The sequence below is a fragment of the Pelodiscus sinensis genome, chromosome 1 (genome assembly GCF_049634645.1).
Source record: "Pelodiscus sinensis isolate JC-2024 chromosome 1, ASM4963464v1, whole genome shotgun sequence".
Classification (NCBI taxonomy): Eukaryota; Metazoa; Chordata; order Testudines; family Trionychidae; genus Pelodiscus; species Pelodiscus sinensis.
In genome coordinates, this window is record NC_134711.1 from 37,625,508 (window position 1) to 37,638,169 (window position 12,662).

Sequence of the window (12,662 nt, forward strand, 5' to 3'; positions counted from 1 at the left end):
GTGTACATTTTTATTTTCTAATAATCCTGGCAGAACTGTGGGGGAGAAATCTGGATTTGTCACAGCTCAAAAGATTTATGGATTAGAAAAAAATTGAAATAGAGGAATACTGTCTTAAAAAGAGCACAAAACTGTATAGATTATTAAAAATAAAATTATGTAATTGAAATTATGACCAAAAATAGACAACAGAAAAACAAAAGTTAGTTTTGAAACGTTTTCCTAAATTTTGAACCATGTTCCCATCAAAGAACCATTTTTTAGGTTTTTAATCACGTGACAAGCGTTGGGCTTCCTCAGAAATGGAATGAAATTTTGCAGTTGTGTAGTGAAAGGGTTTACTTAGCATCACATGTAGGAGTAGTTTTAAATTCAGTGTATAAGGAAATGCACATGCTGCACAAAGACTTTAGTAGGAATGGGCAAAAAAAGTAGGAACTTTTTGGTTTGCAAAGCCAAATTGAATAGGTTTGGATTTTGCAAAGTCAAGAGCAGTAGTGGTTGGATTCAAGTCCAAATATCTTGAGCTCAGTAGGAAGCACATGGAATAAGATAAATTATTCCAATTCGGACTTGGCAATACATTTCAGTTGCTCCATTCATAGCTCAGTTCTACATCCCTTATTCATGGTGAATAGTACTTGATTCTTTGAGTCATCTCTTTTAAATCAAAGGAACTTGTGTACGTTCTAAGGTACTAATCAACATAAGAAAGAATGAGGCCCTTAGTTTACATCTGAAAAAATAGAAATATTGGTGGGGATTAGTGTACCTGCGAGGTATATTATTGACAGGGATTATTGTGCCTGAGGTTTTGTTAATATAATTTTGGCCCAATCCAATACTCATTGACATCAGTGGGCAGGCCCTGTTTAGACATCACACTGCTGATGAGGACAGCATATCTGACAAAAAAGGAGAATTACCAATTTTGAGTCCTGACTTTGTATTCGCCTCTTCTTTCTTCTGGAAGACCCATAAAGGTCAGCAGTCACAACTATGGAGAAACTCTGGATGATATCAAACCCAGTTCCCGTTACAGTTATACGTCTCCCTCCACTGTGGGGGGGGGGGGGGGGGATGAGGAGGGAGGGGAAGGAAAAAAAAGATACAAATAAAACATCAGTGAAGTTCTACAACCATACATTAGCTTATCTATCCATCTTGGATTTTTTCCACTTAAAATATTTTTGCAGAGCTTTGTATGCAGGTGCTTGTACAATAGTTAGGTATCAAATGTAAGAACTTCCAGTAAACTCAAAATTGTAAATGTATACAGCTGTTCCAAACTTTGTGGACTATTTATCATTTATCATTTTTATAAAAAATGAGGAGTGCTGTGGCATGTTAAAAACTAAAGCTACCAAGTTATTTCAGGAGTTATTTTGAAATAAATTTCAAAATAATAACTCCCAAAATAACTATTATGAAATAAGCCTGTTCCTCCTTCACAAGCAGGCATTATTATTTTGAAATACAGTCAGTCCCCAGGTTACGTACAAGATAGGGACTGTAGGTTTGTTCTTAAGTTGAATTTGTATGTAAGTCGGAACTGGCGTCCAGATTCAGCCGCTGTTGAAACTGACCAGCGGCTGACTACAGGAAGCCCGAGAAAGAGCTGCTCTGCCCCGGGCTTCCTGGAATCAGCCACTGATCAGTTTCAACAGCGGCTGAATCTGGACGCCTGGAACAGAGCAGCTGGGGTGCTGCCGGGTAGGTCCCCGCAGCGCCGCACCTCGGGGACCAACCCGGCAGCATCCCAGCTGCTCTACCCCAGGTGTTCCCAAGTCGTCCTCCGTGGCGAGAAAAGCCTGGTCTGCTGGGGGGCGGGGAGGGGCCATACACAAGTGAGAAGCAAACCAAACCAAAACCAAAACCAAACCCTCCACATTCCTCTCACGCACCAGAGCCTAGTGGGTCCAAGCTAGTGGATTTTGTGTGCTCCAGCCCCACAGGGAGGTGGCAGGGTGGTGAAGCACCAGCATGAGCTCCTTAATGTTGGGGAGGAGCCCTGAGCCTCAGGAGCAAGATCCAGGCAAGGCAGCAGCTGCATCCTCACCCCTGCTGTAAACCCTGTATATGCTGGAAACCACTTCAAGCCACAAGGTGCAGCAGTTCCAGTGCCTATGCAGATGAGATCAGCTAATAACAGCAGCTGGCTGAAAGTGAAGCTGAGCAAGGCAGAGGTCATGCTACTGGACAGAGAAAGACATTCTGAAGAATTTGAATTCATGGAGCATTCTCCTTTGGTTGAAGATACACTCCCACAAGTAGTCACTACAGTCAGCAGGTTAGCTGTACTTCCAGATTCCTCACTGTAGCTGGCTCTGACAGAGGAGCTTCATTTCCAGGTAACTAAGAGACACTACCCTCTCACAGCAGAAAGTTACCTGGCTTCAGTTATTTGTACCTTCGTGACCTCCTGGTTGGACTATAGCAATGTAGTATACCAGAGGATGAAGTACCTTTGGCACTTAGCAAACTCCCACTTGTTCAGAAGGCTGCAGTGCATCTTTGCAGTAATTCTGGCTACACCAATACATTACACCTGTTCTCTTCTCCCTACTCTGACTTCCCATAGAATCAAGTCAAGTTCAATGTCTTACATTTAATCTTCAAGGTCTACGTAGCCTAGCACCAACACCCTCTAAAGCTCTGGGGCAAAGACCATAGTCATCAACTTTGCTCCTATATCTCAGTGGAGCTCCCTACAAGAGTAAAGCTTGTCCGTGCAGAAGATAGAACTTTCTAATGGACTGGTCCCAGGGTGTGGACTCCACCAAAAATTAAGGATCACCATGAACCTCACCATCTTCCACTCCAAGTATAAGATGCATTTTTTGACTTTACCTCTCTGAGAAAAATACATAGCAATATTCATATTAAAGAGCCCCTATCAAAACAAGATACTCCACTACAAGCACATTTGCATATTAGTCATGTTGCTTACTGCAATATTGGAAGGTGTTCTGATATTGTGGTGATGAGTGTGTTGTAAGAACCTACATAGAAAGGAACAGAAGTCACATGGTGCTAGTTCTCCTTGTTGCTTTCAATTGTTAGATACATTAAAAATTAGGAAAGCAGATTAATTAATATGGTGCTAACCCTCCTTGTTGCTTTCAGCTGTTAAAAATTAGGAAAGTAGATAAAAAGTGCCACCCACCAACTACCACAATAATCCTGCCTGGGAGGGTAGATGGTCCACAAAATAATCTAATAAAATAAAGTACACTTTATCAAAAGTTTTGAGAATCCCTGGTGTGACTGACTATAAAATTAGACTGATTACTATCAAATGAATCAAACAAAAAGAAAAATACACCTATTGTCACTCTAATCTCTTAAATGGCAAAATCTTAAGTATTACTTTATTTTACACAAAAGGTTGTGTTCAAGAAGCCTGCAAAATCACAGCTAAATCATTTTTATGATCCTGTTCAGATCATCTCATTTGGGTTTTTAGTCAGAAAGTGACAGCATTTAAGATTAGTCTCTTTCCTTCTGAACTCTCAGGATATAAATATGCCCTACTATCCTCTACCAAGCAGCAAGATTAAAATACTAAGATGATGAAGGCCATGAGTAAAGGTTGTAGTTTTTGTTCCCAGCCCTCAAAAAGAAGAGAATTCTGAGAGGACTTCTATACAGAGGTACACTGTCAAATAGTTCAAAGTGTCATGTTGGGATTTCCTGTTTGCTTTTATGTTTAGTTATTGGTAGTTTTCTATTCAGAAAAACTAAATTCCCAGAGACCAGCCACTACTCTGGCCACCTACCCTCCCCACCATTGAACTCCACTTATGCTTCTTAGCCAGCTACTAATTGTCCTACTGGAACCAAGTCATGTTTACAATTTCCATTGTATCAACTCTTATTAAAAGCTTAGCAAGACATGTTTCAGAAGTGGATGGACCTAGGCATTTTGACAGTTTTATGTTATCAGAAGGTGATGACTTCTACTTTAATAGAAATAAAATAAATTTTTAAGAAGTAAAATAAAACTACCATAGGTTGATATTCTCCTTAAATATATCTCAATCTCATTTCTTTTTTCCTTAAGAAATCTGTATTTTAGAAGAAGTTCATTACTTTTCTGATTTCAAGATTTAACTTTGAAAGGAGTATTATTCAAGTTTTGAGGTAAAAATAGAATACATTATTAAAATATGTCAGCAATGGTTTGGGAAAAAAATGTAAAAGCTCCTGCATTTAAACTTTCAGCATAAACACAGTATAGTGGCATTCATTTAAATAGTTCCTAGGGTAGCCAGATGGTTGAACCAAAAATACCAACCCCCCCCTCTCCCCCAAATACTGGTGAGGAAAAGCAGGGGGCAAAAAGTTGTTGAGCAAAAAGAAAAACAAACAAACAATAAAACAGCATTAAAACAGCATGGCCCCTTTCAGAGTGAGTGCACAGTTAGACTAGGGATAGGAACAGAGGAGAAGTTGAACACTAAAACCCAGGGAAGGCATTGCTTCCCCTTGGTCTTTAAGCTTTTTGCCGGCGGCCATTTTGTGTTCTTGTTCAAGCCAGAACTTAGCTTCCCTGTGGAACCAGGTAAGAATGGGCTCCGGGAGTGAGGAGTTGGGGGGTGTCGGGGCCCAGGTGGGAGGAGGCCTGGGGCTGGGCCCAGGTGTTAGGGTTGCCAGGTGTGCAGTATTTTCGCCTCCTGGCTGGGAAAAAAAAATCAGAAAATATCAGACATTTTAGGTGTCCAGTATTTTCTGATTTTTTTAAAAAACCGGACAGGAGACAAAAATACTGGACTGTCCAGGTCAATACCGGACACCTGGCAACTCTAACAGTTCCATGTGGAGAAAAAACTTTCACACTTTCATTTATTAAGAATGAACACAGTTACAATAAAAATGTTTCATTACCTGCTGAAGCTATTTTTTGGAAAGAATTTCACGACAGTAGGATTTTCAATATATGTAAAAAATGGATGGTTTATGGAGTTCTGCGTGTCTCCATAATGCACAATTACAGGAACTTCTTCAACTTTATCATATTTTCCTGTTCTGCAAACTATTTGTTCTCCAAATTTAATGCTGGAAATGGGAGGGGAAACAAAATGTGAAACAAGGCTCAAATTACTAGCATAATTTTTGATCATTACCTTCATTAGAGCAAAATAAAATAATAAAGAATGGGGCCCTACTCTCCTAAACATTGAACAAATGGTAGCAAACAATCCCTGCCCCAGAGAGTTTACAATCTATTCAGACAAGATAGACATGAGGGACTGTGGAGCAAATGGCTGCAAACATGGTAGTTCCAAATTTTGTTTTATTTTTTGGGTGGGTCTAGTGAGAAAAGGGGATCAGCTACATGAAAAGAAAGGGGGACGCGAAGAGACGAGCCTTAGAGATGGGAATGAACAGTACAGGTAATGAACAGTACAGGTAATCATCAAGTGATCCTTCTCCTGTCAACCATTTCCAGCCTCTGACAAACAGAGGCTAGACACACCATTCCTACCCATCTTGGCTAACAGCCATGAATTTATTTAGTTCTTTTTAAAACCCTGTTAAAGTCTTGGTTTTTGCAACATCCTCCGGCGAGGAATTCCACAGGTTGACTGTTCAATGCATGAATAAAAATGTTATTTTGTTTGTTTTAAACCAGCTACCTTTTAATTTCATTTCATGACCCCTAGTTCTTATGTTATGGGAACAACTAAATAATAGAGGGTTGGAGCAAATAGCCAACCAGTACAGGGTAGAGAAATCCAGTCAACACTGCAGAAATATCTCTAAATATCTGAAGGTTTCTGTTCTGGCTGCTTCTGCAGCTATTCTTACCTGCTTGCTTCTCTGGCTGGTTCCTCTCTGCAGTTTACCTTCATGGCCACATGGCCAAGAAGTGGGGGTGGGGGGGAAGGGAGGCTGTGGGCTTTATACTAGTCTGTATTACAGTCATAAAATGACACATTTTAGTAAGGGCAAAGCATCATTAAAAATAGAAGACAAGTGTTTCCATCCTTCTCCTTACTCCATCCCTTAATGACTTCTTACTGCTAATGCCCTCTCCTCGATCTGTCCCGGTGATACACAGAAAAAATATAAAACAAAAAAACTACTCAAAAATTAAATCAACAAAATTATGGCATCTACTTAATGGGCACAAGTCATCAATCTATGTTTGCTCTGCTCCAGTCTTTTAATCCCTTTCTCTCACTGTCTGTTTGTTCTGTTTAGAGATAAGCCATTCAGGGCAGAAATCTCTTGTAATAGATTTGCACAATGTCTAGCACAGATGGACTCCAGTCTCAGTTGGTGCTAGTTGCGTACAAGACAATGCTGCATACGTACATGTTGCAGGCCACATTACCGAGGCACACGCTAACATCTTTCTGGGAACCCGTTTCCAGATTGTTACCAGTGATCGTAAGGACAGTTCCACCGGCTAGGGGGCCTTTTTGTGGATGTATTCCAGTAGGCTGAGGTTTCTGTAAGAAAAAAATGTCAACAAACTAATTAAACGCATAGATTTATTTTTTTTATATAAGAACTATTTATATTTCTAGTGATTATAGACTAGGTTTTCAACAATGAGCAGTAGTTTTGGATGCCTAACGTGAAACATCTAAATGGATGCCTGACTTTTTAGAAAAAAAGTAGCATCTCTCAAAAAAATCAGTCCCCGTTGCGGAGATCTCAATCTGACACACTTTTGAAAAGGACAGCATCAGTATGGATGGGAAAAATAAAAAAAAGCCCCCATGAGAATAATTGGATTAGGAACTAATCTGCCACAACAAATTATTCTTCATTAAGAATGGGATGATGAACAGCTAATGTGGATTTACTCATATGCAAGGTATTGCACTAAAGCATCCTCAGGCTTTCTCCAGATTTAAAGATCCCAACCTCAACTTGTAGACAGGCTGCTAACTAGCGGTCTTATAATTGCCTGTTAGACTTCTATTTTTAATTTTTATTTTATAGTACTTCTCCCCTCCTGAATGCTGATTCAACCTTAAGTCTTCCCAACTTGATGGATAGTCTACCGCAGAGAAAAAGTAGCTTTTTAACATTGCCAAAGAAAGAGAGAAAAGGCAAGTTTCCATTTACAAGTTGTTAGGCAAGACAAATGACCTTGGTCATGTCTCTGTGGTAACAGCTTGGAAAAATCAGAGCACAATGTTGTATGTTTTGTACTGAAGCTTAGAGTAGGTGCACATGCACACACACATGCTAAGCCAAGTAGATTTAAAAAAAATCATGTGGGGAGAAAAATTAATAGAGCATACTGTACCAAACAAGTTTACCCGGATTTCTGTGAATGTCTTTCTTCTTATAAAGAATACTTTAAGGAAAAACTTGTCTGTTAATTATTTATAAATTATATTAACAGTAATTTACAAATTGTTCATTTAAACTATTTACTATGGCTCAAGAAAACATCACAATTTTCAAGCATGTAAGCATTTGTCTACCTTTAAGAAGGTGCTTATATCCCACATATTTAAGTGCTTTCCTGAATCAGAACCCATTTGAAGAATGAAGGAGGTAATCTAAATCATATGTTGTTGGTTTTTCATCTCAGACTGGATGATAAACTTTTTAAAACAGGAGAATGGTAACTACAGAATATGTTTGCTCATGTACCTATGTTCTTGACCACATGTAAATATAGGTATCTACATGAAACAGATTCAACTCACTGATTTAAAGTGCTTTGTTTTAAATTAATCTGCTCTATTCTAATTTGTCAGTGAGCTGTAGCCATGTTGGATATCTTTGTTTCTTAAGAACTTCCTTTAGCCAGCACTGAGCCTTTAATTTCTTACCTGCTGTGATTTTGAATTCTCTCTGAGGAGGAAAGGTAATATGGCCATAAGTCAGTGAGATAATATACTGTGAGATGTTGTCTTAAAAGTCTGGCTGTGAGTAGGAGCAAGACAGCTAGTGCAGCTTCTCCACGTTACTTATTTTTGCTGGCCTATGTACATCTTCAGCTGGTTTAACACACAAAAAAACCTGGCTCCAAGCAATTAGGCAGTGACTTCCGCAAATTTAGCTGTCTGACTTTCCTGAAAACTTGCTAGCAAACATGCATTGCTTAATATTTTTAAGAATTAATTTAAATTATTTTACTAGATTATAGTAGGCCTGAATAAGAATTCTGTGTTAGCTCAAAAGCTTGGTCTCTCTCACCAATAGATGATGGTCCAATAATAAGATATTGCCTCAACCACCTTGTTTTACTAAAGTATAGTAAGATTAAGCCTTGGCATAGGTGTAAATTTGAAACCTGAAATTAACATTTATTTTATTAAAAAAAATCTTGTATTTAAATTTAAAAAAATCAAATTGAAATATAACATTTGATCTTTTTTTTTTTTAAATCTGTTTTTCTACCCTGAGTTAACCAACAACATAAAGAGACAAAATCTTATTAAAAAGTAAACATTTACAATATTTTAAACATACTTTGAAATATGAAACACAAACATCATCCTTTCTTGGGAGACAGCAGCTCTATATTTTTGTACTTGTGCTTAAAAGTGCATTAAAAATAGGGCATCATTCACATATAAATGCTCTCCTTTCTGTGCTTTATTGCTTCAAGTACTTATCAAATGATATTTGTCTAAATCTCCCCTTCTACACCCCTCCTCTGAGCTGAGAAGTTTTGAAAGTCCTTGCAAGTTGCTGGAATCAGTAAAAACAGATTCAGTTGACATGGTGAATCTGTAGCACTAATTTTACAGAATGCTAAAGAACTACCAGAAGCGCTGCTGAAGTATACTTAATGCCTGGGAGGCTTCTCTGAGAATAAATGCAATGTTCAATGAAATTCGCAATTCAAATTATTACAATTTTACTTTGATACTTGGGAGTACAGTAAACTTCTAAAGTCTGTGCCTATGGGTTCTTTTTTAATACTGTTTGACTGCTTTCCTCTCCTTAAAAATCTGCATTAAAAAACCAAACCACCTGCTTAGTGCTATAGTTTTAGTGGGAAAATATGCCACAAAACTCTCCAAGACATATTGGTAATATGGGTTCAACACATTTTTACTTCACTTGCGATAATTACATTACTGATAATTTAAAATCCCTGTTGGAGCTGTGACTGGTGGCAGAAAAGAGGAGACAGAATTTGGTCAGAAATTGCCTTTTAACCCCAGTTTTCTTAAAGCCCATCCTCATTTACCAGCAGTGCCTCGCAGGATTCATTTAAAGACTGACAAAAATGAGGAGGCTGAAGATGAATACTCAGTACTATACTATTACAAATAATGTAATAAAATATATAAGTGATTATCAGAGATGGCCTAAGTGTGTACTGAACTACATATCTGAGATGATCTCTAATAAGTGTGAATTCCTTATCCGGGGTTCATTATACTAAACCAGGAAGGAAAATGAGTGTCTTGATTTTTTCTTGCTTCCCCGCGCTCTACTGCCTCTCTTTTAGCTAGATATAGCTTTGAGATGTCCAGAATAAATAACTGTTTTAAATGAGTGCCTATTTATAAAATTAACCACCATTTTTATCACAAAGTTAAAAAAAAAACCCTTCTAAGTTCCTTATGCTCTTGTAGTATGTTTATCAGTTACTCACAGATCAAAAGCTGTCTCAGCACACTCGAGGTGTTTCTTAACGGACCAATAAAAAAACTTGTGCCAGAGTGTCTTAATGGTTTAATGAAAAGCACTTTTCACAAATTCAATCACATCAGCTGGTATAGCATATCATCTTTTAAATCTCCTGCTGAATGTTGAGATGGTTTCAATGTGTACTTTCAATATTAAGGCGTTCTTGTTCACTGTGTTAGCCTTGTTTGACAGCAATAAGCACCATGGCTGCGTCTAGACTGGCATGTTTTTCCGCAAAAGCAACTGCTTTTGCGCAAAAACTTGCCAGCTGTCTACACTGGCCGCTTGATTTTGCGCAAAAGCACTGACGTTCTACTGTCTGAAACCAGTGCTTCTTGTGCAAATGCTTTGACATTCCCATTCGGGCAAAAGCCCTTTTCCGGAAATGTTTTTGCGCAAGAGGGCCAGTGTAGACAGCTAAAAACTGTTTTGCACAAAAAGCCCCAATGGCGAAAATATATCTTATTGGCAGTGTTGATAATTGTTTGCTGCAGATTTGGTTCTCAATGCCATTCTCAGCGTATGTCTATACTTACACAGCTTTTAGCAACATGGCTGTGTCGATAAAAGCCAGGCAGTGTCAACACTGTCTGCAAAAATGTGGCAAAAACCTTCCCCCCTCTATAAGTGAGTGACATTTGCTTTATCACAAGAAAGTACTCTTGCTGACAGCATTGTTTATACTAATGTTTACTTCGGCAACGCTTTTGTTGTGTGCATGTGTCTGGGGGCAGGAGAAGGACATGAAGTACCTGTGTAATGACAAAATTTTTGACGCTCAATTGCCAGTGCAGACAAAGTCTCAGTCATTTGTATACAATTGCTGGTGTCCAATGTATGATAAGGTTTTCCTTATCCAGTAGCACTTGCTAATATCTGTATTTGGCATCAAGTTCTGAGAATATTTTTATTTTTGCTAAGTCAAGCAATATTTCTTCAATTGTAGGCACTTGGATATGAGCTCCTTTTAATGCCTAGTTTAAATTGTTTATATCTATGCAAACAAAGCTTGCCTGGCTTCTCAATAACCAGCCTCCTGTTACTCAACTTGTGGGTTCTGTAACTAATAATGATGCCTTCCCTCCTCACCCTCATTTTCCTTACTACTCCCATTTTTTCTTCTTTATGCAGAGGGTACTCGGTGAGGCAAATGCTCTACTTGTTTCATTGTTTTACCTATTTCTAGGTATAACATTTCTTGAACAACCGGAATACCTGATACCTCATGGTAATCTTTTAGTAGCTTTTGTTGAAGGAATGCCACAGTACACTGTCCGCTCTGGCTCGCATGTCTATTGGCTGAATTATTTGTCCCAAGTTTAGTGTCATTATATCCTCCAATTTGCCGGTTTTAGCTGAAAGCGGTAACTTCCATGTTCTTTATATTGCCTGGTAGCTTGTTTACTTTTATTTGATGTTCTGCTTATGATTTACATTTTGCTAGTAGTATTATGACCATGTAATAATGTAATACATCATGGAAATCTGGAAGGAGTGGTCGAGACTAATGCAGTGCAAAGAACCAAGGGTATATCCACAGAAAGCAACTGCTTAGGTTGCAGTAGCTGAACTATGGTTCACAAGGCATAAAATGCCTTTGCTTTGGTTACTACCCTTCTATCCTCAAACATTTCATCCCCATGGAGAGCCAGACATGCAGATTAGGACTCAAATCTAGTGCCAACAGGAGCCCTTAATCTGAGAAAGAATAATGTTATTTGTATAGAATTAGCAAACATCACTTATGTACATATGAAAAGTACTACTAGTGGGGGAATTCTTCATAACTGCACAATGATGAATTTGCACAGAATTGATGTTCTGCACAGAAATTTAGTTTTTACCCACACAACTGTTGTTGCAGAGCTGCTGGCCACCGCTAGGGATTCTGGACCCAGAAGAGCCTGGCTTTCCAGCTCTCAAACACCAGACATTGCCGGGGGGAGAAGTGCGGGAGGAGGGGGAAGGGAGAGAGGAGAGCTGGAGGGTTCTCAGCATATCCTGAAGGAAGGAGATGGCATGCAGGAAACTCCATACAAGCCCAGGATACAGAATTAGCATCTTTCTTTCTCTGGATCCCTGGGCTTGGGGGGGCGGGGTAGAGGATGCAGGCATCTGAGACTGGAGGAGCAGAATTTCACCCAAGGTTTGCCTAACTGGCACGTGTAATACACTTAGACTGAGGTTTCCAACAAAAGCAAAACAGTGAAACAGGAACTGGGCTGTCATAGGGGTTCCTTTAACTGTATTCCTGGAGGAATCAAAACACCGAAATAAACTGGAAAGTGGTGTGATTATATTGGGTTATTTTGACAAATAAAATAGGCAGAATTTTAAAATGCTATGTGCAGATTTTGGGGGGGGGAGGGAGAGTTCCCCCCAAAGTAGTGCTCTTAGTCTCTTTGTACAGTAGTTTGATACTGTGATTCAATACTAAAACAACAAGCCACCAGTTAGACAAAGTGAGGGAAAACAGATTTGGTTTTTGGCTCTGCGGGTGCTGCTACTTCATTTGGTAAAGATGAGCAGAGCTGCCATTATTCCAGATGTTTGACCAGGCTGGACACGGAGAAATTAGAAGGAGCATTTTATTTCCATCGTACAGGAATGCTATGTTAAAAACTGAAAGAGAATGTTTAAGTCTTTGTTAACCTATGGCCTGATTCTGCTTTATGCCAAAGGGTTCAGTGACTTCAGCGGAGCAGTGATCCTGATAGTTTCAAGAGAAAAGATTGCTAGTGATTCACAAGACATGGAAGGAATTTTACTGGACCCAACTGCAGGAAGCAGTAAAAGGGAAGACAGACTAGAAAAAATTGACGTAAAATGAAAGCCTTTATGTACAACAGACTGCTGCAGAGGGGAACTGAGCCAATCTTTGTTACCTTTTATTTCATTTATTTCCTACTATAATCTACACTGTTCTTCTGTAACCATAAAATATTTTAAAGTTATCACTGAACATCTAACTTTAATCTACCTGCCATTCTGGGGTACTCTAAGCGGATTACAGATGCACATTACCATCCTTCCCAGTAGAAGAG

The 12,662-nt window shown here is 38.9% G+C and overlaps 1 protein-coding gene across 12 annotated transcripts in view; it reads right to left on the reverse strand.

The window, feature by feature from the left end:
- Positions 1-12,662, reverse strand: part of PLXNB2 (plexin B2) — a 346,990-nt gene that overhangs the window by 40,972 nt on the left and 293,356 nt on the right. For all 12 annotated transcript variants that reach the window (XM_006122609.4, XM_075928258.1, XM_006122610.4 and 9 more), the window contains 3 exons: positions 6,322-6,458; positions 4,888-5,058; positions 927-1,059 (listed from right to left, as the gene is read on the reverse strand). In XM_006122609.4, coding sequence (XP_006122671.2) covers positions 927-1,059; positions 4,888-5,058; positions 6,322-6,458 — 441 coding nt within the window. The remainder of the gene's footprint in view (positions 1-926; positions 1,060-4,887; positions 5,059-6,321; positions 6,459-12,662) is intronic.